The 26593-nt window shown below is 32.4% G+C and overlaps 1 protein-coding gene across 2 annotated transcripts; it reads left to right on the top strand.

Moving 5' to 3' along the window:
- Positions 1 to 6: 6 nt before the first annotated feature.
- On the top strand, positions 7 to 25223 carry Jasper (JIL-1 anchoring and stabilizing protein). 2 transcript variants are annotated; one of them, XM_090117457.1, is made up of 17 exons: positions 7 to 61; positions 191 to 339; positions 984 to 1039; positions 1766 to 1928; positions 2481 to 2582; positions 4380 to 4460; positions 5689 to 5861; positions 13062 to 13203; positions 13598 to 13634; positions 19059 to 19223; positions 19810 to 19911; positions 20541 to 20675; positions 21040 to 21221; positions 22080 to 22206; positions 22724 to 22822; positions 23185 to 23942; positions 24942 to 25223. In XM_090117457.1, exons 2-17 carry the CDS (start codon positions 253 to 255, stop codon positions 24999 to 25001), a joined length of 2469 nt encoding a protein of 822 aa, XP_089973583.1. In that variant the 5' UTR covers positions 7 to 61; positions 191 to 252; the 3' UTR covers positions 25002 to 25223. The 2 variants fall into 2 exon arrangements, with proteins under 2 accessions (XP_089973583.1, XP_089973584.1); XM_090117458.1 differs by having other exon boundaries at positions 54 to 70.
- The last annotated feature ends 1370 nt before the right edge of the window (positions 25224 to 26593 follow it).

Here is a 26593-nt window from a genome sequence, read left to right as displayed (position 1 = left end):
AGAAATGGTAACTCTACGGCACGCCATGTTTATCTTTTCTTTCCGTCATTTCGTTACCGCGGTAAGAATTGTAGGTTATTTTCATATCTTAGCGTCTTTTTGTATTCGGACAATATTTATAAAACTTTAGATGTGAAGAGTGATTTGATTAAAATTTTCCAAGTAAATACATATTTTGGTGCTATTGCAGTGTGTCCAAACAGCGGTGTTTGGTCTAAATTCAACAATACATATTTTGATTAGCGTCAACTGATGAAGATGGGAAAGAAAGTAAGGGAATATAAATCGGGCGACTTTATATTTGCAAAAGTAAAAGGATATCCAGCATGGCCGGCAAGAGTGAGTATTATTTGTACCGTATAGTTATTGTGTAAAAGCTGAAAACAATATTCAAATGTTATGATACGTATCTTTGGGCGGGAAGACATATTGGGAACGCTTCTGTGAGTCTAGTCTCGATAATGATCGCATTATGCATTTGGCATTGTTTCATATATTTAGAGTTTCAAACACCACCTATCCTTGCATTCCGAATGTTATTTTTTTTAATTTCTTATTAGTATTTTCAATTTGAGATAATGGGTACTAAAATGAGTATTTGAAGTCATTTATACTTTTTAAGGTTACATACACATAGAAACAATAATGCTTATCTGATAAACTGTTTATAATGTACTGTATTTTAGCTATATTCATCTAAATCTACAAACATGCAAGACTAGGGAACTTAAATTTGTAACCTAAAATTATTTATTATTTTTTTTGTAGTCTGAAGTTCATTTTACTTAAACACGTTTATTAATTTTATATTTCCACTTTTAAATTGAATTTTTGAAATATTTCAATTGATTTTGTCTTTAAGGAAAAACCTGAATAAATAGTAAAAATATTCATAAAACTGATTCTTATGTATGCCTGATTATAAACAATATGTAGCTTATTATGATTTCTTTGAATAAATTTTTACAATACTATTATTTCAGGTGCAAAAACTGAACGGAAAGAAGTATTTTGTATATTTCTATGGGACTGGAGAAACGTAAGTTCTCTTTTTATGAAACAATTGATGAAAAAATATCTTATTTCAATATTTCTTATAATAATAACTGAAAACTATCATGGTACAGTGGTTACCATGAAGTAGTTTAGCTAACATATTAAGTCCCTAAAACCTAATACTGTATTAAGTCTAGGGTTGCCAACTTTTTTTACAAGAAATAAAGTATATTCAGGTCTATGAAGATTATTAAAAAGTATTTTAGCAAAACAAACAGTATTTATTGTAGTGTGCTCCCTCTGACTAAAAAAAAAAAAATTGTGAGCGTCTAAATGTAACACATAATGTGTCTGCACTTTGATGCTGAAAACAGTATTTTGTATACTTTTTTTTTGTTAAACAGTAAAAAGTATAATTTAGTGAAAAACAGTCGAATGCTGTTTAAAACAGTATAGTTGGCAACCCTAATTAAGTCATTAGTCTATGTGAATATTCTAAATTATATACCACTAACGAGATGTGAAATAAAACTGTATCATACACAGCGACAGTGTATTTCTCCTACTTAAGTATATAAAACAAGAATTAGTGAAATAAATGTAATACATTCATTTTGCACTGCATAAAAGGATCTTTTAGACTAGTCCTCATGTATCCTAATAAATAACTATAATCCAGTATTTGTAATATATAAATTATCCACAAAATTTACATAAACATTTATATAACAAGATTCGTTCAAAAATGAACTCTCACTGTATATTACAGTGCAAACCTACCACCGAACATGATATTCGACTATGCCGAGAACAAGGAAAAGTTTCTAACGAAAACGGTGAAACGTCGCGACTTTAACGACGGCGTGAAACAGATTGAATACGACTTCGCTAATAATGTGCCGTTGGAACAAGTTATTGGTGTCGCTACAGAGGTATATAATTGTTTAGTAATCTTCTATAATATAAAAATGAATCGCAAAATGTGTTGGTAAGCGCATAACTCGAGAACGGCTGAACCGATTTCGATAATTCTTTTTTTATTATATTCCTTGAAGTACGAGGATGGTTCTTATGTAGAGAAAACGTAAATATGTACCACGGGCGAAGCCGGGGCGGACTGCTAGTATTAGTTATAAATGATGGTTCCTATAATGTTGCTGTTGTAGTATTATAGAAAATCAATATGTTTACGTGAAGTAATATTTAAATTGTTAAACTGTTTTTGTAATTATTGTGTGACATGAATTTTCTTGATAATGTTTTTATTCGTAAAGTACACCAGGTATGCAAAAAAAACATACATTCGTTAAATATATGGAGAGATTTGAATATAATAGTTTTATTTAATAAGTATGTGTTCACATTTAATTAGATATATTTTATTCATTTTAACTGAGTTGTATAAAAATTATTAAAAACAACAAGACGTGAACTACAAAGTATTTCAATTTATAATATTTGTTATTAATTAATAAACACTTCAGCCTTCCGAAGACGCAGCGAATGATACAGCCAATGATACGGCGAATGAAGTCGACGACTCAACCGCAGATACTACTGCCGCAGATGACACTATGGCTGATGAGGTAAGTCTTTTTGTTTATTATGTGTTATTAATGAATGGTAAATATTTAAATAATAAATCTATACTAATATTATAAATGCGAAAGTAACTCTGTCTGTCTGTCTGTTACTCAATCACGCCTAAACTACTAAACCAATTTGCATGAAATTTGGTATGGAGATATTTTGATACCCGAGAAAGGACATAGGCTACCTTTTATTGCGAAATATATACCACGGGCGAAGCCGGGGCGCACCTCTAGTAGCTAATATTATGTTCAATCAGGAAATTAAAGCATACAGGGTATTTACTGTGTACATAGAACTTTGAAATTTGGTAAAAAGTAATGTCTTATAACACAGATATAGTAATAATTGCGAAAAACATGATTTTTTAATCGCCTACATACATTTTAAAATTACAACAAAAAACAAATGTGCGCGAGTCCGACTCGCACTTGGCTGATTTTTTTTATCATTCTTCCTGTCATGCTCTAAAGTTCGAAAAAATGAGATAAATAATATCTCTATGTTAATTTTATAGATATGTGTGTAAGCTCATAACTTCGGAATGACTACACCAAACTAAATTAATTAGAATTATTATTTTTATTAGGCCAGTATAAAAAAATACATAATAAAAAAACGAATAGTAAATTTCGGTCATTTGATAAAGTAAAATATCAAACAATCATTTAAGTTGGGCCAGAAAAAGCTAGAAATTAATTTATCATGTTTTAAATCTGTCAAATATTATTTTAAATAAAATATAAATACACTATCTTAATCTTATATATAAAATTCTCGTGTCACAATGTTAGTCTGCATACTCCTCCGAAACGGGTGGACCGATTCTCATGAAATTTTCTGTGCATATCGGGTAAGTCTGAGAATCGGCCAACATCTATTTTTCATATGTACCACGGGCGAAGCCGGGGCGGACCGCTAGTATATGTATATAAATCTCGTGTCACAATGTTTGTCCTCAATGGACTCCTAAACCACTTAACCGATTATAATAAAATTCGCACACCATGTGCAGTTTGATTCAACTTGAGAGATAGGATAGTTTAAACATGTAGGTACCACGGGCGAAGCCGGGGCGGACCACTAGTATTATATAGATTGGATTTTATTAAGCCCTGAGCACAATATTTAGATATTATGTGTTCATAATGAAATCCATAAATTAAAAAGTTTATAGCCAAAATGCTAACAATGATTTATGTATAGCATTTGTCGAGGAAACATACATTTGACGAGTCGAGTTCGAGTTTGTTTGAACGCGCTAATCATAGAAACTTATGGTCCGATTTGAAAAATTCTTTCGGTGTTAGATATCCCATTTATCAAGGAAGGCTATAGGCTATATATCATCACGTTAAGACCAACAGGAACAGAGCACTACGGGTAACACCGCAGGGCACAGCTAGTCATGTATTTTTTTTTATTTTTTTTTTTTTTAATTCATCTGCAATCAGCGGTTTTCGCTATAAGCGGATGTGTTGTCAGGCAAAGTTTGGCATGTAGAGCGAGCCCTCCAGTGAGGACAACTGCTCTTCAAGTAAAAAAGCTAGATTACATCTTTTCTTTTAAGACGTTTGTGGTAGGACCTTTTTATCAGTTGGCTAGCTAGTTTGTTGGGATGTTTCTCCAGTCTAGCAACATAAGATTTTGTATGCGTGTTAATTTCATCTTTTATGGATAGTGACTAGTCATGTATAAACAACAAAATAAAATGTAAAGTACATAAAGAAGTTCATTTTAAATCAAGAAAGTTATAAAACAATTTTAATTGTAATAATTTCTTTATTTTACAGTCTGCAGCGAATACAACACAAAATGATACAGGCATTGAAGATTCAGATGAAACTGGCGGCCTGGTTATAGATGAAGCTAAAGTGAGTTATTTCTTGTTTATTTATTTCACCTATTTATTGCCTCTTTTCATTATTTTGGCTTTACTTTTGTAATTTATTGAGTTTATTATTGTATATCTATGCTAATATGTATATGTCACGGCTAAAGGTAGGTGAGAACATAAACTTAAGATTAGCTGGCTAAACTTAGGTTTATTTTCGACGAGGTGTTAATGTTAGTTTGTTCTATCTTTAGCCGGCTAAACTTAAGTGTAACCGCAGGCCCGTGGCTAAAAATGTCGGGGTGGGTAGATTTGGTTAGCGCCGGGCCGGTGGAGGGCTTGAGGGGCCCGCACAGTGCCAGAAAACACTCGCCCTGTTCCTTACATGTATTATAGTAACCAAATCTACCCACCCCGACTCAGGGCAGAAAGCTGGTGGCTAGGTTAGGTTAGGTTAGAACTCTTAAGACCCGCACGAGCCGAGCGAGCGCAGCGAGCGTGCTGCGGCAGCAGCCGGCGAAGTGCCAGAAAACACTCGCCCTGTTCCTTACATGTATTATAGTAACCAAATCTACCCACCCCGACTCAGGGCAGAAAGCTGGTGGCTAGGTTAGGTTAGGTTAGAACTCTTAAGACCCGCACGAGCCGAGCGAGCGCAGCGAGCGTGCTGCGGCAGCAGCCGGCGAAGTGCCAGAAAACACTCGCCCTGTTCCTTACATGTATTATAGTAACCAAATCTACCCACCCCGACATTTTTAGCCACGGGCCTGCGGTTACACTTAAGTTTAGCCGGCTAAAGATAGAACAAACTAACATTAACACCTCGTCGAAAATAAACCTAAGTTTAGCCGGCTAATCTTAAGTTTATGTTCTCACCTACCTTTAGCCGTAACATATATATGCAATAAAGGAAAGGTTTTTTGCTGTTTATTTCAACTAAATAAGTTCAGAAACTATTTAAGCAAATTTGATAAATGATACCTTCTGCAGTAAGCTACGTTATTGCTGAGTAACATAGGAATAAATTTATATTTGTTAGCTAGGTATAGATGAATATATCTCTCCCTATAGTCTATACATATTTATACTTTAACTAGCTGTGCCAAGCAGGCAATGTATTTTGAAATAACTTCATATCCATAACAACTTGAATCATATTCCTTCAAATAATTTCCTGAAACATTTAAATTTACTTTTGAACCGCAGTATTTTTTTTAAATATACACGCATGCAATACGTAAAAGTATAGAAAAATTTTATTTCCACAGGCGAAAGGCAAAAAGTCAGTCGCCAAAACGCCAGCAAAAGATACACCGAAAGCCGCACCTAAAACTCCCCGCGGGAAAGGGAAAAAGGAGGATGCAGATGAAAAGGAAAAGGATAATAAGGAAAAGGAAGAGGAGTTGGTCAGTAGGAGTGGAAGGAAGATTAGGCCTAAGCGGTGAGTAAATTATTATATACTTAGAAAATATATATATATAATATAATATTAAATGCCAAAAAAACAACTTGTGTTGAATTTTTACTACCTAACGTTAAAAAGTTGAGCAGAAATATTACCTTGAACGGGGAGGTATTACACCCTACAGAATCGACTGTATTTCTTGGGTTAACATTGGACGAGAAACTACAGTGGGGAGCCCATGTCAACACCGCTGCAGGTAAGCTCAGTTCAGCAGCATATGCAGTCCGAAAGGTAAGGCATCTCACCGATGAAGATACAGCTAGATTGGTTTATTTCAGCTACTTTCATAGTATTATGTCCTATGGAATTCTACTATGGGGCAGGGCAGCAGATATAGAAACTATATTTATCTTACAGAAAAGAGCCATTCGCTCTATATATAATTTACGTGCTCGGGACTCACTAAGAGATCTCTTTAAGAATACTGGTATCCTTACTGTACCATCACAGTATATATTTAATAATATTTTGCATGTACACAAAAATGCCGACGTACACACAAGAGTAGGAGATAGACACTGTTATGGCACAAGGAACAGAAATAGAATTGAAATGCCATTTTTCCGATTAGCTAAAGTTAAAAATTCATTTATGGGTCAAGGTATACGCTTTTACAATAGAATTCCTCATAATATTAAAGAGTTTGGTAGTGCTAAATTTAAAACTTATGTAAAAAATATATTAGTTCAGAGAGCCTATTATAGCATTAAGGAATATATGGAAGATGAAAATCCATGGAGGGTTGTCGCGTAAGAACCACAGGACAGTTCTTTGGCATATTATGATATATTATGTAGTTAGATTTAAGTTACAGATTATGTAATATTGACAATATGATTTTAAAAGAGCAACTATGGAGTTTCTTGCCGGTTCTTCTCCATAGATACTGCTTTCCGAATCGGTGGTAAATGTTAAAAATACTTATGTAATGACGATTCGAAAGTGCTACTAAAAGTAGTCTAATTGAATAAATAAATGTTTGAGTTTGAGTTTGAGTTTATAATTTAAAAAAAATAGCTAAGCATGTTCTGACAGGAAATAGTGATAACTATTCATCCACAAAAATATTACATAAAAAGATATGTCTAACAATATATTTATAGTATCAAATACTGGTGAAATGTTGAAAAAAATTGAAGTGATATTTTTTTGGTGGAATATATACTGAAAAGCTGTTTTACGGTTTTTCCTTCTTAGGTTTCCAACGGATCTTTCCATCTTCAAAAACAGTCAATTCTAATTAGCCAAATTTGAACATTTCTAGCCTAAAGTTCTTTTTGACGTGACAACGTCTTATAATTCGATAGAGCCGGCTGCACGCACGAAAAAACATGACTCATGCGGCGTTATCTCGCTCTGAGGCGTTCCATGTAAGGCTTGAAGTGCGAGCGAGAGCGCGGAACGAGCGACAAAGAAGCACAATCGGACGTTGTCACGTTCAACTATCGTCAGTAAACCGACTTTACAGACAAACAATTTTTTTATATAACATTGGATTGTACGGGAAACAATGTATAGTAAGAAATATTCATTGTGAAAGTGCGATCCATATAAAATCAGTCACCGCCGAAATGCGTTTGTCGAGTTCTAACGTGTTTGCGATTGTGACTAACATTTATTCTATTATTTTTGTTTAATAATAATAATTAATAGTGTTTTATATCACAATAAATTGAAAAACAAAGGTCGTGTTCCATCGTTACAATATTGTATTCACTGAAAAGTGTTTCATATTGGTTGAAATGGTTGTTAATCATCTCAATAGATGGCGGGCGGTGTGTCCCTTCAGACACATAAAACTGAAAGAATAGAATAAATTCGATTGCTCTGGCGGGTCACGAGTGGCTGAGTTGGTTAGGCATCCGCCCCGGAATGGCGCGAAGGATGCGGGTTCGAGTCCCGCCTCGTGATCGAATTTTTTCTATTCTTTATAAATTTATATTCACAATAAATTGTTGAAAATGGTCCATTCCTCCTTTCAAACATAAAATATCATGTTATTGATTAAATCATAAAATATGAAAAGTAACATTTATACATTTCTGAATTTATTTTATTATTACAATTACTACATAATATAAAACAAAGTCACTTTCTCTGTCCCTATGTGTTGTATGCTTAAATCTTTAAAAATACACAACGGATTTTATATGATACTAGCGGTCCGCCCCGGCTTCGCCCGTGGTACATATTTATGTTTTCTCTACATAAGAACCACCCTGGTACTTCAAGGAATATAATAAAAAAAGAATTATCGAAATCGGTCCACCCGTTCTCGAGTTATGCGCTTACCAACACATTTTGCGATTCATTTTTATATATAAGACTAGCGGTCCGCCCCGGCTTCGCCCGTGGTACATGTTTACGTTTTCTCTACATAAGAACCATCCTCGTACTTCAAGGAATATAATAAAAAAAGAATTATCGAAATCGGTTCAGCCGTTCTCGAGTTATGCGCTTACCAACACATTTTGCGATTCATTTTTATATATAAGAAGAAGATGATATTATGCACAAATAAAAATATTATAGAAAAATTACTACATTATTTCATATTAATACAAGCGGGCCGCCTCGGCTTCGCCCGTGGTACCTACATGTTTAAACTATCCTATCTCTCAAGTTGGATCGAACTGCTCATGGTGTGCGAATTTTATTATAATCGGTTAAGTGATTTAGGAGTCCATTGAGGACAAACATTGTGACACGAGATTTATACAGGGTGTAATCGTTAAGGGCTTGGTCTAGTAGTGCAAACAAATGCATCCTGTCATCCTAATGTAAATAATACAAATGTACTAAGGAAAAGTTGCTCCACTTAATTTTTAAAAATTAAATCATTCGTATGCATAATTTAATATTCGTAATAAGTACCAAAAATGACAATTTGAAACAATTTTCGTGAAAATTACACCGGGTGATTTTTTTTTATCAGTACACAAAATTTGCAAATACTTTCTATTGATATCTTCAACTTCATGTTTATATAACTGATCAACTTTTACAAAGGATTTTGGACGAAATATAAAAAAAATAAGCTTTCCATACAAAATGCATAACTCTATACATTTTTTTCGACCTAAGTTTCTTAGTGAAAGTTGTTCAGTTTAACTAATAAAACGGATAAACAAATTTTGTATATAATAAAAAAATGTAATGTTTGTGTAAAAAAATTATAAAATAGAAAAATACGCAAATGAAAACAAAAGATATTTATTTCTGACTAGCTTCCGCCCGCGACTCCGTCCGCGCGGATGTCAGTCTTCGCGCCTTCTACAGATTTATTATATTATGTGTAATATATAGATTTATATTGATAAACCTAATAAATCTTTTGCTAGCATTCTGATGCTTTATCGGTTGCACTGGATTTATCTCTTTTTTTTCAATCGCTTGAATGATATAGGATGGGTCCTTGATGGGCATCGAATGCTGAAGTCTCGAATCAATCAATTCTGACAGTAGGCAATTTATGTAAAATCTTGATAATGGTCCATCATTTTATTTTGCCTAAACGTTACATACTTTTTTATATATTCTATTTTTAACGAATGATTCACTCCAGTCCAAACAGCAAATAAGCAGACTTCTGCTTCTGCAACGTTAGGTGTCCCTGAATTTAGAAAAAATAGTCATGATTCTTATCTATGACAAAAGTGTTATTTTTTGCATTGTATTTCAAATATTAATTTTTTTTTAACCGCATCTTCCGCATTCATGTCTTTTGCCGGAATTAGACATTTAACTTCTACTAGTCCCATTTTCCCTTTTTGATATGGGAGTGTATAAAGTAAATTTTTTAGATATTTCTCGTTATACTTTTAAAAAGTTATTATTGTCATTTTGCTCATTAGGTAAAGTAATTTCGATATCAGTTTTAAGTTTTTTGATACCTGCAATAATAACGTCATAATCGCCTGCACATACTTATCGATTACACCCAGTATACAATCCACCATCCACATTCATAATGTTTTCCTGTCCTCCTCTCCTTTACGCTGTTCACCGATACATTTGAAATGAGTAAATCTGCTACCACTGAAGGATGTTTCATTGTGATCAGCAAATTTTCACCACTGTTGTCGATTATTTGTTTTTCATTTTTAATCAACAATTGGGAATCATCAGTTTTGTTTTTGCAGATTGGTGATTTACCCTAACAATACGTCGAAAAGGGAAAGCATCAACGAATTATCGTTTTCGTCCTCTTTTTTTATTCTTCGCGTCTCTGTTACTTCTGTTTGTTTAGTTCTCAACACCCACTGAATTTTCTATGTTTTTGTGATCTTCCATTACATCTGAGTTTTGATGATGTGATGATAATCCATTCGTTTTAATATTGATACTTAGAGTTGGTGGACTAAACTAGAAATGGCGGACTAAATTTGTCAGCGCGTCTGTAAGATCAGAATATAAAACCAACATCCTGTATTTAAGTTACAAAATTAATAATCAAACAACATGCCGCTACGTTGAAAATGACTAGAAGAAAAAATTAAAACACCTCGGATCAATTTTGGACTAAACAAATCATTTTCCCCGTATGGGGATTTCCCCGGATGAACTTGGGAAGTTCAAGTTCTCAATACAAGTTTATTTTATATTTCGTATTTCTCAAACGAAAAATAAACATTTTTGGAACTTCAAAAAAATTATATTATAAGAAAATTTATGAGCTTACTTTAGTTTTAAAGAAATATACATCCCTTTACTGACACCCCGTAAAATAAAGAAATTGTTGCCAATCACCTTTGCAATCTATTTGGTTTCATTAACTTTATGTTCGAAGATAATTTTTTTTCTAGTAGTTACACGCGTATTTTTTTCGTTTATTTTCCATATCGAAATCAAATGTTTAAAAATACGAATATTTGCACAAAACTAAGATAAAAATAATCAATTAACAAAAATATTAAATTTAATGAAGTAGAGCAACTTTCACTTCGGTATGAAGGAAAATCGAGCGTAGAGCACACGTCAGAACGCTCCGGCCCAAGGAGCGCGACTAAAGAAATTCGCTAGAATTTTTCCTAATTATTTTAAATATTTTTTTAATATTTAAAGAATTATCAAAATTCAAAAAAAAATGTTTTTTAAAGGATTAATACTCATTGGTCTTCAACTAACTCGAATAAATTAATGGAAAAAATAACTTTTAGCAGTATTTATCAATAGATTTTGTAAGGCAAAAAATGGGAAATTTAATGAATTTATAACGTTCTAATTAAGAAAATCATAAGTTTTCCGGCAATTTTATTCAGCAGTTTTTAATAACGACTATATAAGGATAATAATGCGCTGATCAGATTGTGTAAATTGTAATCGGTTGCAACGTAGTGAGTGCACAAACTTAGCTCGAAATGTCTTTGGGGGAAAGAGACTTATCTTGAAGGCCTGATTAAGGTAACATAAAGTAACTTTACAAATGTGAAAAAATTCACGCGCATTGCGTATATAACACTAATTGATAAACAAGAAAAAAAAATTCAGTTTATCATTTCATTAGCCGGGAAAAAATTGTCAAATAACTTGTTGAAAACGCAATTTTGCTAGACTGCAGCCTTAAGTGTGCACAGGCGATTTTTCCGTAAGTATTACAGATAACAAAAATCTTTAAACTGATATCGAAAGTACTTAAATGGCCGTAATAAATTTTTAAAAATAAATCGAGAAATATCATAAAAATTATCTTTAAACCCTCCCATACATTAAGTATGAAATATGAATATCCCGTATACATTTAATATGAAAGATTTTTAGCTTTCTTTTTCTTTTTTGGTTTTCTGCTTTAATTACTTCGCAAATTTGAAGTGGCATTTTCCACGCTTTTTCCGGACATTTTCACGCATTTTCCGGATATTTTCCGGGGATTTTCCGAGCATTTTCTCGACATTTTCCAGGCTTTTTCCGGACATTTCCACGCATTTTCCGGATATTTTCCAGACATTTCCCTGGCATTTTCCAGTTATTTTCCGGGATTTTCCAGACATTTTCCGGGAATTTCCTAGGCATTTTCCGGGAATTTTCCGAGCATTTCCCGGGGATTTTCCGGATGATTCCCAGACATTTTCCGGACATTTCCCTGGCATTTTCCGGGGATTTTCCACGCATTTCTCAGGCATTTTCCGGGGATTTTCCAGGCATTTTCCGGATATTTTCCGGGAATTTTCCAGGCATTTTCCGGACATTTCACTGACATAGCCTGTAAATGTCTGGAAAATCCCCGGGAAATGCTCGGAAAATCCCCGGGAAATGTCTGGAAAATCCCCGGAAAATGTCAGGGAAATCTCCAAAAAATGTCTGGAAAATATCCGGGAAATGCTCGGAAAATCCCCGGAAAATGCCTGGGAAATTCCCGGAAAATAACCGGAAAATTCCTGGGAAATGCTCGGAAAATGCGTGGAAATTTCCGGAAAAACCGTGGAAAATCCCTTGAAAATGCCAGGAAAATATCCGGAAAATGCGTGAAAATGACCGGAAAATGCCTAAAAAATCCCCGGAAAATGCCTGAGAAATGTCCGGAAAATGCCTGGGAAATGCGTGGAAAATCCCCGGAAAATGCCAGGGAAATGTCTGGGGAACATCCGGAAAATCCCCGGGAAATGCTCGGAAAATTCCCGGAAAATGCCTGGGAAATTCCCGGAAAAGTCTGGAAAATCCCGGAAAATGCCAGGGAAATGTCTGGAATATATCCGGAAAATGCGTGGAAATGTCCGGAAAAAGCCTGGAAAATGTCGAGAAAATGCTCGGAAAATCCCCGGAAAATATCCGGAAAATGCGTGAAAATGTCCGGAAAAGCGTGGAAAATGCCACTTCAAATTTGCGAAGTAATTAAAGCAGAAAACCAAAAAAGAAAAAGAAAGCTAAAATCTTTCATATTAAATGTATACGGGATATTCATATTTCATACTTAATGTATGGGAGGGTTTAAAGATAATTTTTTTGATATTTCTCGATTTATTTTTAAAAATTTATTACGGCCATTTTACTCATTAGGTTAAGTACTTTCGATATCAGTTTAAAGTTTTTTGTTATCTGTAATACTTACGGAAATATCGCCTGTGCACACTTAACGATTACACCCTGTATATATTAAGATTATGCACAAACAAAAATATTATACAAAAATAACTACTTTCATATTAATATGTATAATAATTACATTTTAAATTTCAGCTATATGGACGAACATACAGAAGAAAATACGACTCTACCTTCACCAGCGCCTAAAAAACGTCGCGGGACTTCACCCGGCGTTGACAAAGATACAAGAGACAAGACAGAGAAAATTATAAAGCATTTTAATAATGTGACACAGGTATATAATTTAATAAATAATAATATATACTTATAATAATATTATAAAGCTGAAGAGTTTGTTTGTTTGAACGTGCTAATCTCGGGAACTACTGGACCGATTTGAAAAAAAATCTTTCAGTATTAGATAGCCAATTTATCGAGGAAGGCTATAGGCTGTATATTATCACGCTAAGACCATTTGATGTATGGATTTTGGTACTTATAGAAATAGTATTTATTGTATGCCGCTTTAAAGAAATAAAATTGATTATCATGAGAAAAAGTGAGTTCATATGGTGATTGGTACATAGTTAAAATGAACACTTATCGATTTTCAGAAAATTTTCAATTTTATGTACCTTTTAAATAAATATAAACAATATCATTCACTCACCAAATATTTTATTTTGCAGTCTGAACTAGAAGATCTCAAGGAGCCATTCACACCAGGTAAGCATTTTTGCTTTATACTATGTATATTTAAACTATAGGTATATTAAGAAGAGCTGGAACGTCAACACATTTACACATTGCACATGTTAGGCCGGGAGATACTGACACAAAATTTCGGGTCATTTGTAACAGGATGGCGGTCTAGAGGGGTCTTAGTACGCAATGACAAAAAGAAAAATGATGGTCAGAACGCTGGTACCGGCGGACTAGTCGCGTGGGCGTTAGTCACACTCGTCGGATAAATAGCGAAAGTCCAACGATTTGTAACACAAAAATTTTAGAATTTACCGATAGCCCTTAAAAAAGATGTAGGCGGTAGTGTCATGCCATACTTTTACGATGTGACTTACAGTCCGCCATACCGACGTGAATGCGTTGATTTAAAAAAAAACAATTCAACCATTTGTACCGGGCTCACTTTTGCACAGGTAACCATCGTCGTGCAGCCATTTTCTAAAATCGCCATGCCACACTTTTCGGACGATTCCAAATGGTCGCCATACCGCGGAAAATCTGCAAATTTTTGAATTTTTTTTTTCGCCAAACGATTTGTACCGCCCTACATTTTTTTTTCAACAACTCCTGAATGATTATAAATAGAAGTGTGATAATGCCATACCTGTGGGAGGTGGCGAATGTGTATAAGATTTTTTTCTTATTGTAAGATTTTATTCGTAGTTTGAACGATTTGTAGCAGTATGGCACTTATTTTTCCCTCTATTAAAAGTATGGCAAATATAATAATGGTCACGTTGCATCATATACTTTCCAAAAATGCCGTACTGGTACAAATCGCCAATTCTTTTCATTTTTTTTTACGTCTTGGCTTAAGTCTTACAATTATCCGCCCCATGTTTGCAATCTGCGATATTTTTTTCTAGGTAGAATTGTATACAAACAAACAGAATATAATATCCCATACTGTAAAAAATTATTTTACGTATTGTACAGTCGTATTTTTGAAACGTGACGAATAAATTAATTTTCAAGTATGGCAGCACTTTTTCCCCCTACTAGAAGTATGGAAAATATAATAATGGTCACATTTTATCAAATACTCTCCAAAAATCCAAATGCAATACTGGTACAAATTGTTTGGCGAAAAAAATTATTTTCTTGCAGATTTTCGGCGGTATGGTGGCCATTTGGAATCGTCCGAAAAGTATGGCATATGTCTGCACGATGATGATTACCTGTGCAAAAGTTAGCCTGGTACAAATGTTTGAATTGTTTTTTTTTTTTTAATCAACGCATCGCGTCGGTATGGGGGGCTGTAAGTTACACCGGAAAAGTATGGCATGACACTACCGCCTACATCTTTTTTATGGGCTATCGGTGAATTCTAAAATTTTTGTGTTACAAATCGTTTGACTTTCGCTATTTATCCGACGAGTTCGACTAACGCGACTAGTCCGCCGGTACCAGCGTTCTGAGTTCTGACCATCATTTTTCTTTTAGTCATTGCGTAATAAGACCTCTGTAGAACCGCCATTCTGTTACAAATGACCCGAAATTTTGTGTCAGTATCTCCCGGCCTATGTATGTGTCATATTTTGCAATTGTTTATAAATACAGGATGATGTAATTGGTGTAGTACGAATATCTAAAAATCTATGAAGAATTTTGTGATACAGTAAATGGAAGAATTATAGACTATTTTACAGTATTTAATAAAATCATTTAATTTTTTGTTCATTTTCATTAGAAATGTCAATTTTTCTCACCAAGGTGGAAATTTGGATGATAAGGATCTTGTTAGAAAAATATAAATTTTGACTAAAATCGGCATTTTTTTTCAAAAATCAAATTACTAATTAATAATCAGAGTTATCACATTATTAAAAAAACGCCCGTTATTTAAATCATTATCAAAACAACCATCCGTGTGTTGGGAGTAAGCGCACGTGTTATTTGTATTGTTTTTATGACCTGAAATTTAATTATTATTTGATAATTGAATGATTATTAATACTTTTATCCAATTGATTATTATTAGAATAAATAATAACTTCATCAATTGATTTACTTTTAAATTATAATTTTACAGGTAAATTATGAGAGCTTTCATAAGTACATTATATTTGCATATATTTATCTACAACGCACCCATTTTACAATTCAAGTTTAAAATGAAACTAGAGTCGCATTTATTTTTGAACATACTGTAAGTGAAATTGCATAAGTGTGAGTACTGTGAACATGCCAGCTTTCCTTAATTGACTAATATATATTCTAAATGAATTAAATAAAATGAATATATATTTAAATTAATCATAACAATAAAAATAGGGAAAATATATTTTACATTTTCCTGTATGAAATTAAAACACAAAATATTTTGTGATAAAAAAAAAAACATTATCTATGCCTTGTCCTTCACAGAAAAAAAAAGAAAAGCATTCGAAATTTAAAAGTCCTTTGCCGCGAAATGATGTAACTGTTTGAGCAATGAAAAAAAGAATCTGGAACAAACCAAACATTTATTAATAAATTATATTTTAAATTAATTAATTACTAATAATTTATTTCAAGATACGCTAATGGCGGATGTATTTAACACGGAAGTTGATGAAATTGCTCTTAGTTTCAATTTGTTTGAAAATATCGAACCCGGTATTTTTCCTGAAGGTAACTTCAAAATATGCATTTTTGTATTATTATATTATTAAAAAGCTTTAATTTTTGGTTCAATAAACGTAATCTAACATTTTTTAAATAAATTACTAAAATATGTTAGTTAATGATGAAAAAAAATACGTTGTACATACTTATTAAATTTATTGCATAATTTTTACACGCTTTATATTAGCTTCACCTGTATGTTTGTAACCGACTGTATGTTTGTAACCGACTTCTTTGGGCGCGATTTTGACCCACTTTAAACGGCCAGATTTCGTTCAAACTTTGTAGATTTATTGAGGACCGATGACAATACAATAATTTGATAAAATTTTCTATGAAAAGCGTGTTTTTTAGTTTTTTTAAACTACATATTATTTGAAAGTACATACATAATAACAACAAATTATATTATAGTTGTAATATTGATAACATATAATATTAAAATAATTAATAATTAGCATTCGAATTAAATTATAATCTAAATATTTTAAAAATAATTACAGCTATACCATTTCCTACCAATTCTCAAAGTAGTTCTTCAAAAACACAAGATGGTTTCGTATCTTCGACAGATAAAATAACACCAAGAGTTAATCAAGAAACAACTAAAAACACTACAAAAAACAATAAACCGAAGAAAAAATTCGTTCCTCCTGTGAAAAATTTGTCTAAAGAACCTAATATAAAAGAACCTTGTTCTAATATAAATAATATTGATAATAATTTAACTGCTAATTTAAATAATATAACATTATATGATAATATATTTAATTACAATGATAATGAAAATTGGGCTAACCCATATGATATAAATTTTAGCCAAACTGATAGTTTAAATAAATTAAATAATAACCATTCTAAAAGTACTACATTAAAAACTAAAAAAGCAGAAAACACATTTGACGGTCTAATTTTCAATTCACTAAATGTACTAAATGACGAATTTGCATCCGATTTCATACAAAATACGCAAGAATCGAACAAATCTAGTGTAAAATGTTTATCTCGTGAAATATCTACAACTTCTATTGTTTCTCTAAAAACTTATAAAAATCTAGACGTCAAAAGCTTTGAAAATTTAAATATAAATAATAATACAGATAATAAAATACCTATACTTGATGATATGATGAATTTATTAAATAAAAAACAGGATGATAGTAATAGTAAATTTATTCCAATGTCTACACAATTAGGTGATATGGGTTTTAATTTGTTTTATGCTAACTATCTTAAAGAGAATCCATTTGTGTATGAACGTACGGAAGAAGAAAATGAAACTATAGCTAAAATATTAACAATGTATCCTAAAGAGAATGCTCTTTATATAAAAATGAAATGTTCTAAATAAATGTTTGCGAGATTTTGTGTTTTATTGTAGTTTTTTTTTGGGAGTTATTAAATGTAAAGAGCAAAAGGTAATTATTTTTTTAAAGTCCTAATAATAATTTAGATTTAAAAGCCAGCAAACCTTTTAGTATATTGCATTACCTTATTAATTAAATTCGTATTTTTAATAATAATCTTAAAAATGGCTGATACAATGTCTGATTTTAATCTATACTAATATTATAAAGCTGAAGAGTTTGTTTGAACGCGCTAATCTCAGGAACTACTGGTCCGATTTGAAAAATTCTTTCGGTGTTAGATTTCCCATTTATCGAGGAAGGTAAGGTTATATTATATCATCACACTAAGACCAACAAGAGCAATGAAAGATGAAGATATTTATAGAATATTTATATAGAATATAGAATATTTATAATTTAATTATAAACTATTTTGGCAGAAAAAATGTAATGGTTTTAGAAGTCATAAATATATAATTAATTATATAAATAGTATATGATAATGATTGATAAATTTAATATTATGTGGGATAAACAATGCGAGTGAAACCGCGGGGCACAGTTTGTTTGAAAATATTCCTAATAGTCGTCAAAATATTTAATGCTTATAGAATTATTTTACTAAAACATAAAAAATATAAAATTAACCTTAATATTTATAATTATTTTTATTCCTTATGTATATTATCCTATTAATATTATAAATGCGAAAGTTTGTGAGAATGTGTGTGTGTGTGTTTGTTACTATTTCACGCAAATACTTCTGAACCGATTACAATGAAATTTAGCACACATATGGAGGGTAACTTGGATTAACACATAGAATAGGTTTCATCCCAGAAATCCCACGGGAACGGGAACTAAGCGGGTTTTTCTTCCAAAACGCGGGCGAAGCCGCAGGCGGAAATCTAGTTTAGTTATATTGCATTAGGTACCTTATGAATTAAATTCGATTTTAATCTATTGCATAGCTTCTATCCGAATCCAGAAATTTAGTAACGAAAAACCTCACGCTCCCCACGGGGACGAGCGCGTAGGTGTGGCTTGAAGGCATAGCATGCAATAGCTTTACCGCGGCAGTCCCCGAGTGACACACGTCTTTCTAATTATTTTTTATAATCATCTTAAAAATGGCTGATTCAATGTCTGATTAATTATACTAAAAATTTAACAGATAAAATATAAAATTAACCTTAATGTTTATAATTATTTTTATTCCTTATCTATATTATACTTAAGTAGCTTACCGCCCGCGGCTTCGCCCGCTTTGTCTAACACCTAATATTTTATATATTATATGCTAAAACTTTCCTCTTGAATCACTCTAAAAAAAACCGCATCAAAATCCGTTGCGTAGTTTTAAACATTTAAGCATACAAAGGGACATAGGGACAGAAAAAGCGACTTTGTTTTATACTATGTAGTGATATTTATATGTTTTACATTCCAGACGAACCAGACAAAGAGAACATTCTCATAGCATACCTACCCTCCGGGCAATATGTAGGCATAAAGCTGTTCCAATCAAGACCGACCACGTTTAAGAATGAAGCCGCTAGACTGCAGTGGGATAAACAGGCTGCTAGTAACGCGTTAACGCTTAAAACGCAATTGGGTTTGTAGTTTTTTAAGTAATTTTAGTAATACATCTTAATCTTAATATATATAAATCTCGTGTCACAATGTTTATCCTCAATGGACTCCTAAACCACTTAACCGATTATAATAAAATTCGCACACCATGTGCAGTTCGATCCAACTTGAGAGATAGGATAGTTTAAACATGTAGGTACCACGGGCGAAGCCGGGGCGGACCGGTAGTATGTTTATAAATATCTGTAAAAATTGTAAAAGTATAGGTTATTTACTTTTGTACATATTAAAATGATTTTTTATATCTATACGGATGTCATATGTTACAATGGTGGAAATTTGTTTCTTTTGAACATATCTATCATTTCAATGTCAATTTTTAAATGATTATCTATACTTAATATTATAAAGCTGAAGAGTTTGTTTGAATGTGCTAATCTCAGGAACTACTGGTACGATTTGAAAAATTCTTTCAGTGTTAGATAGCCCATTTATCGAGGAAGGCTTTAAGCTATATATCATCACGCTAAGCCCAACAGGAGCGGAGCAATGCGGGTAAAACCGCGTAGCACAGCCAGTACTAATATAAAATATGATATTATTTACAGAAAGGGGTCATATAACAGCACAATCGGTGGTAGCACAACTAAACATGGACCTCAGTTTAACTGACGAGGAAAAGGCCATGCTGGATAAGGATAGAGAAACAGGTATTATTTATTGATAAAAATATATTGATAAAAAATATTTTGTTTAAAATTAATCTACTATATAAAATAAGTCGGGTTTTCCTTCCTGACGCTATAACACCAGAACGCACGAACCGATTTCCACGGTTTTGCATTCGTTGCAAAAGGTCTCGGGCTCCGTGAGGTTTATAGCAAAGAAAAGGTGTCTCTGGTGGCGAAATTGAGTTCGCCGGGTTTGCTAGTTTACTTATAAGGGTAATTCTTGAAAATGGATGGACTGATTTTGATTACTTACTTGCCTTATTTTAATTTTAAATATTGTTGTTTTTTTTAATAACATTTTAGTAAATTTCGATCTTATTTCGAATAAATTTTATGCGAGTATTATAAGTTTGGAAATAAAATACTTTTGACATATAAATAAAATAAGTGAATAAATTCCGTTTGCAAACCTTCCAAACGTTTATTATTAAAAAAAAGCGTGTGAAACTTTGGCAAGATTCAAAGATACCAAAATCGTCGCCTTACTCCATGACGTGACGGTATTGTCATGACGCGACCTTGAAATTTTACTCTCGACGCGCCTAAAGAACGTTTCACTTCAAAAAAATTGGTATTGTTGAATAAAAATAACTTATTTTTATTTATAGAGGAGAAGAAATCTCGTGTGCAATTCTTGAAGACGGAAATGAAACTAATTGAATTAGACGCTAAGATAAAAACCTGTCTTTGCTTGGAGAAGGCAGACACGGAGCTTTGCTTGAAGCTCTTGGATGAATTAATGGGTAAGTGCGGTTATTTTTGTTTGTTTTAATATATATGTGTATTTATTAAAGTTAAGTTTATTATTTTATTGTGTTGAATAGATAAAACGACCATGAAGTAGTGTTTAGCCTGTTCATAAGAAAATTTCCGTGTGCCGTGTGTGAAAATTATCCTGAAATATCTTAATAATATAATATATAAATCTCGTGTCACAATGTTTGTCCTCAATGGACTCCTAAACCACTTAACCGATTATAATAAAATTCGCACACCATGTGCAGTTCGATCCAACTTGAGAGATAGGATAGTTTAAACATGTGGGTACCACGGGCGAAGCCGGGGCGGACCGCTAGTTTATTTATAAATCAAACTTTCCTTTCACAGAACTAGAAGTGAAACCGCTAATGCTGCTCAAACACCCATCATGTCTGGAGACAATAAAACGAATGCGCGCATACGTCGGTAACACGCCATCTTGGGACCTCAGTGAGAGCGCCGCGCTCGTGTTCAGTAAACACGCGCACAGGATACGGAAACTGGCGGACACTATATATAATAATATGCGGGTGTGTATGTTTATTTGTTTTATTTAGAAAGAAAGAAAGAAATATATTTGACTCCACAAAATTGCAATAAACACGATTAGCACACAATTCAGTTCAAACACAACAATAAATGTACGGTAAATTAAAAATTACAACATAATATTCCCTCAGCCCCCGGAATCACAGACACAATAAAAAATCTATTGTGTCGCGGTCTCATTGGGCCGCTCGGTGGTCAAGGGGATATAAAGAAGCCAAGAAGTGGATTTACTAGCTGTGCTCCGCGATTTTGCCCGCAGTGCTCCGCTCCTATCGGTCTAAGCGTGATGATATATAGCCTACAGCCTTCCTCGATAAATGGGCTATCTAAAACCGAAAGAATTTTCCAAATCGGACCTGTAGTTCCCGAGATTAGCGTGTTCAAACAAACAAACTCTTCTTATAGTATAGTGTTGTTACTACTTTTGGTCTTAATTCCGTCTCCTTTTGCATCGTGCGATAACAAACTTTGTTCCTATAAAAATGTCGGTAAAACCGCCATCTTGGAACCTCAGCCAGAGAGTATACAATATAGATATATATTTAAAAGAAAGATTTTTAAAGTTATAATGGTTATGAATATGGTAAATCGGGGAAAAAATCGGTTTAAACAAAGAGAAACGTGCATATTTATGAACTAAATTATTACCATTCCGTGGTATGGTAATCATTTTGAAATGATGTATGCGCGTTGAGAGTAAAATTTCATAGTCGCGTCATAGCAATACCGTCACGGCATGGAGTAAGGCGACGATTTTGGTATCTTGTCACCTTGCCAAAGCAGTTTTACTTCTGACACGTGATAAAACACTAATATTTTAATATTTTTACCTCTTACAGCAATTATTCACAACGCCCGAGGGTCTATCGTTCTGGGAGTATTTCTCTGAGCGCGTGATGCAATTCAAAAAGGTCACGAGTAATTTGTCAGCCGATGAACTTTTAGAACTGGTGCATGAACCTATTGGTATGTAATCTTAATATATATATCTCGTGTCACAATGTTTGTCCTCAATGGACTCCTAAACCACTTAACCGATTATAATAAAATTCGCACACCATGTGCAGTTCGATCCAACTTGAGAGATAGGATAGTTTAAACATGTAGGTACCACGGGCGAAGCCGGGGCGGACCACTAGTATATTATATCTTTATATCGTCTATCTATTAATTTTGTGGCTAAACCTACTAATATTATAAAATGCGAAAGATTGTATGTTTGTTTGTTACTTCTTCACGCAAAATCTCTTGTACCGATTTTCATGAAATTTGGTACACACAGAGGTTAATTTGGATATAGGATAGTGTAGGATAGTGAAAAGCTAGTTACTTTATATATATATTTATTTATTTGTCCGTTTTGGGGTTTTTTATTAATTAAAATAACTTTTTATTTCAAGATAATGTAAGCGAAGCATAATCCATATCCCTAAATAAGTAATTTTTACTTGATAACATAATAAATTTATAACATTTTAATCAGAAATGTCACAACCATCACCGCACACAATGAAGTCGGCTGTCGATTCAGCCAACGAGGTGGAAGCTAGTGTTGAGGGGCAAAAGAAAAAACCACAAGCAGGTACATTATTTAATTCTTACATACGTATTGCCGCGGATTCGCTCGCGATGTACTACGATAGAAGAACTATAATAGTATAATTTTTTGTATAACAGAGATGTAACTAAACGTATTTGAAACGGCTTGACCGATTTTTATTAAATTTGTATATATGCAATAGGTCAGCAATTCTTCTTCTTCAAAATTTTATTATAATCGTCAGTCCCTTTTTGTGTACTTTGATGTTAGATTTTAGACTACATTTCATTCAAGGAAGCTGCATTTTTATTAATTTTTATCCATATTTGTCCATATGTATATTCTGTACGTCTATATTCTATTAATCATTGTTTATATGATCGTAAAACTTATTATATTTATAGGAAGAAACAAGAAGAACGCAAACACAACGCCATCCAAACCGCCGCTCAAACGACAGAACTCTAAAAAGCAACAAAACGACAAAGAAGACAACGAAGAAGAAACAGACAAATCTGAAAACGATAAAGATAAAGAAAAAGATTCAGAATCACAAAACACAGACAGTGAAAAGACAAATGACACAGAGAAAGTATCAAATAACACAGACGATGAAGAAGAAAGCACAGAAAAGACAGAGGACACAGAAGAATCGGAGAAAGACACAGAAGAAAATAAGAATGACGAATTAAATAATGACACAGAAAAAACAAATGACGCAGAAATGGAAGTTGATGAAGATTTAAATAGTAAAGAAGAAGAATCTAAAGAAGATTCTGCGAAAGAATCTACAAAAGATTCAGAAAGCACAGACAAAGTTAAAGATAAATCAAAAGATTCAGACAAAGAAGAGACGAAAGATAAAAAGGAAAAGGACAAGCCAAAAGAGAGCGCGGACAAATCTAAAGACAGTAAAGATAAACCGAACGGCAAGGAAAAGAAAGATAACGGTGAAAAGAAAGATAGTACGATAAGCAAAGATAAAGCAAAAGATAGCACGGATAGAAAAGATAGGGCTGAAAAGCGTAAACTAAGTACGGAAAGTAAAAAGGAGCAGAGTCCAAATGCGGAAGACAAGTCGAATAAAGATAAAGATTCGGATAAAGAAAAAGATAAAGATAGCCCTAAAGAAGATGAGCCTAGAGCAAAGAGGACGAGAGAGGTAAGTTCTAACTATACTTAATCCATATAATAAAAATTAATCCCCAAATGGTAAATGGTACTCAAGAACGGCTAAACCGATTTCGTTAATTCTTACCTCGTAATAAGTATCTCGGGCGAAGCCGGGGCGCACCGCTAGTTCTACATAAAAATAAATAATGATAATTATAACAGATTGGTTTTTTCTCAGATTATTAAATTGTTTTTTAAATAAAATTCGAAACGGTCCGTGAACTTATAATAAGAGCTATAGAACTGCAGAATATAATAGAAATTCTAATTTCTATCCACTTATAACTCAAAAATAGAACAAGAATTATAAACTACTTGCTTTCCGCCCGCGGCTTCGCCCGCGTTTTCAACCCGCATAGTTCCCGTTCCCGTGAGATTTCCGGGATAAAACCTATCCTATGTGTTAATCCAGGTTACCCTTTATATGTGTGCTAAATTTAATTGTAATCGGTTCAGTATTATTTGCGTGAAAGAGTGACAAACACACACACATCCTCACAAACTTTCGCATTTATAATATATTAGTTATTAGTTATAAATAACATTATACATATTATAAATTTATAAATTACCTAATATATATTATAAATTACCTATTTTATAAATAAAAAAAAACTGACTGCTAATCCATACTAATATTATAAATGCGAAAGTAACTCTGTCTGTCTGTCTGTTACTCAATCACGCCTAAACTACTGAACCAATTTGCATGAAATTTGGTATGGAGATATTTTGATACCCGAGGAAGGACATAGGCTACCTTTTATTGCGAAATATGTACCACGGGCGAAGCCGGGGCAGACCACTAGTTATTCATAAACATAGGCAATATATTCATATTCATAATTTTGTTATCCTCGGTGTGAAACGGGGAAAAGTGGCTAGATAATTATAATTTTAAAAATATCCATAATCTTATAAAATATATATATATATATTTTTGTGTATATTAATTAGTTATTAATATGGATTTTATTATATTTTTCAGAGCAAGAAGACTGAACCGCCACCGCCGCGATCGCCGACAAAAAGGAAGTCGAAAGCTTGAACAAAATATTAGAAATTAATTTAAGTTGTTTTCTTAACGGACTTGCATGAATTGTATGAAAATATTTGATTTTTATTGATATTATTTTATCAGGCTTTGTATGTGAAAATCGAAGTTTTTGTCTATACAAGGTATGGTGTAAATGTAAGGGGAAATGATTTTGTAGATTTTCAATATAAAAACGTAATTTATTGCATTAAAAAATTGTATTTTCATAAGGGGTCATTTTAATAATAAAAGTCGATTAGAATATTCACTATCAATAACTTTAACAAATGAAAAAATATAACAAATTTTAAAAGAATACCAATTGTAAAAACACCATCGATTCCTGCAAATCCGTTACGAATGTCGCAGTCCACGTTTATATAGAAAATTATTTTAAGTATTAAAAAAAAACTATAGATAGAAATAAGGTGCATATTATGAGTACATAACACTTGACATTCATGCAATTTTTTAAATAAATAACATTATTTAGATTTTCAGTAAATTTTCACACAAACAATCTCTTGACTATAGAAAAAAACATCAAGAAGGAAATTCAAGTTTAGTGTAATAGATATAACTTACAAAAACCTATAAAAATATCTAATATAATTATTAATATGTAGTTTTTGGTTTCTACAAATCTCAATTTTTCCTGTAAGGAAAACAGACATAATTATGCATAGTTTAATTTTATGTATAAATTGAAAAAATAACCTTATACGTAATATTAAAAATAAAACCTTTCAAAGGTTTCATAAAAATCATTTTAAAGACAAATAAAATAATTGTTCTCTTAATTTTATGAAAGATTCGTTCGGCGAATAAAAAACATGAATAAGAAAATTATCACATAAGAATTGCATTAATGTTACTCGTTGAAAATTGTATACAAAAGTAATTAAATGACGCAGTTCGTTTTGTATAAAAATAAGTTATTTTCTGAGGCTAGGCCGCATTGTATGCAAAATTTGTAAATCTATAAAAACTTTAACACATCTTAAATATTTTGACTTTTAAAATGTATTCAGGATTTAAAAATTAAAAACGTGTTTTTTTAAGATGTGTCGAAGTTTTTGTTTATTCTGTGCTTCCTTATATTTTCAATTTTTTTAGAAGCATAAATTGTTTGTTAAAAAAAAATAAGAATTTACTGCCATGCAACTCATACGATATCGTATTTCTAACAATACTTATGTATTTGCCTTTACAAATAAGATGACTTCAACTGTTTTCATAGTATAATATAAAATAGAGATAATTTTTGGTATAAAAATATACCCATATCAAAACTGAATACGGTTAAAGTATATTTTAAATGGAACGTATATAAATTATGTTAAGTTACGAAGTACACACATTTATATTTTTTATTTAGTTATACAATCGTGGACTGTTTATTGTTGTAAATATCTACAAATTCGGAAATAAAGATTTTTTTTCTATTATATCTGTGGTTTTATTTTGTCATTTTGTAGTAAAATGTATACGCAAAACACGTATTTTCTATGCTTTCATTATAATGGATACCTACTATTATAGAAAATATGTACAAAACTACTATAGAAAATATACTCTACTCATTTCAAGTTATGTTTTCACGT

This window comes from Colias eurytheme, chromosome 28 (assembly GCF_061535395.1).
Source record: "Colias eurytheme isolate Ceu_HAF_F1 chromosome 28, ilColEury1 Martin Lab GWU primary, whole genome shotgun sequence".
In the NCBI taxonomy this organism is placed as follows: Eukaryota; Metazoa; Arthropoda; class Insecta; order Lepidoptera; family Pieridae; genus Colias; species Colias eurytheme.
The sequence above is the reverse complement of the archived record's forward strand: the minus strand, read 5'-3'. Positions and strand labels throughout refer to the sequence as shown.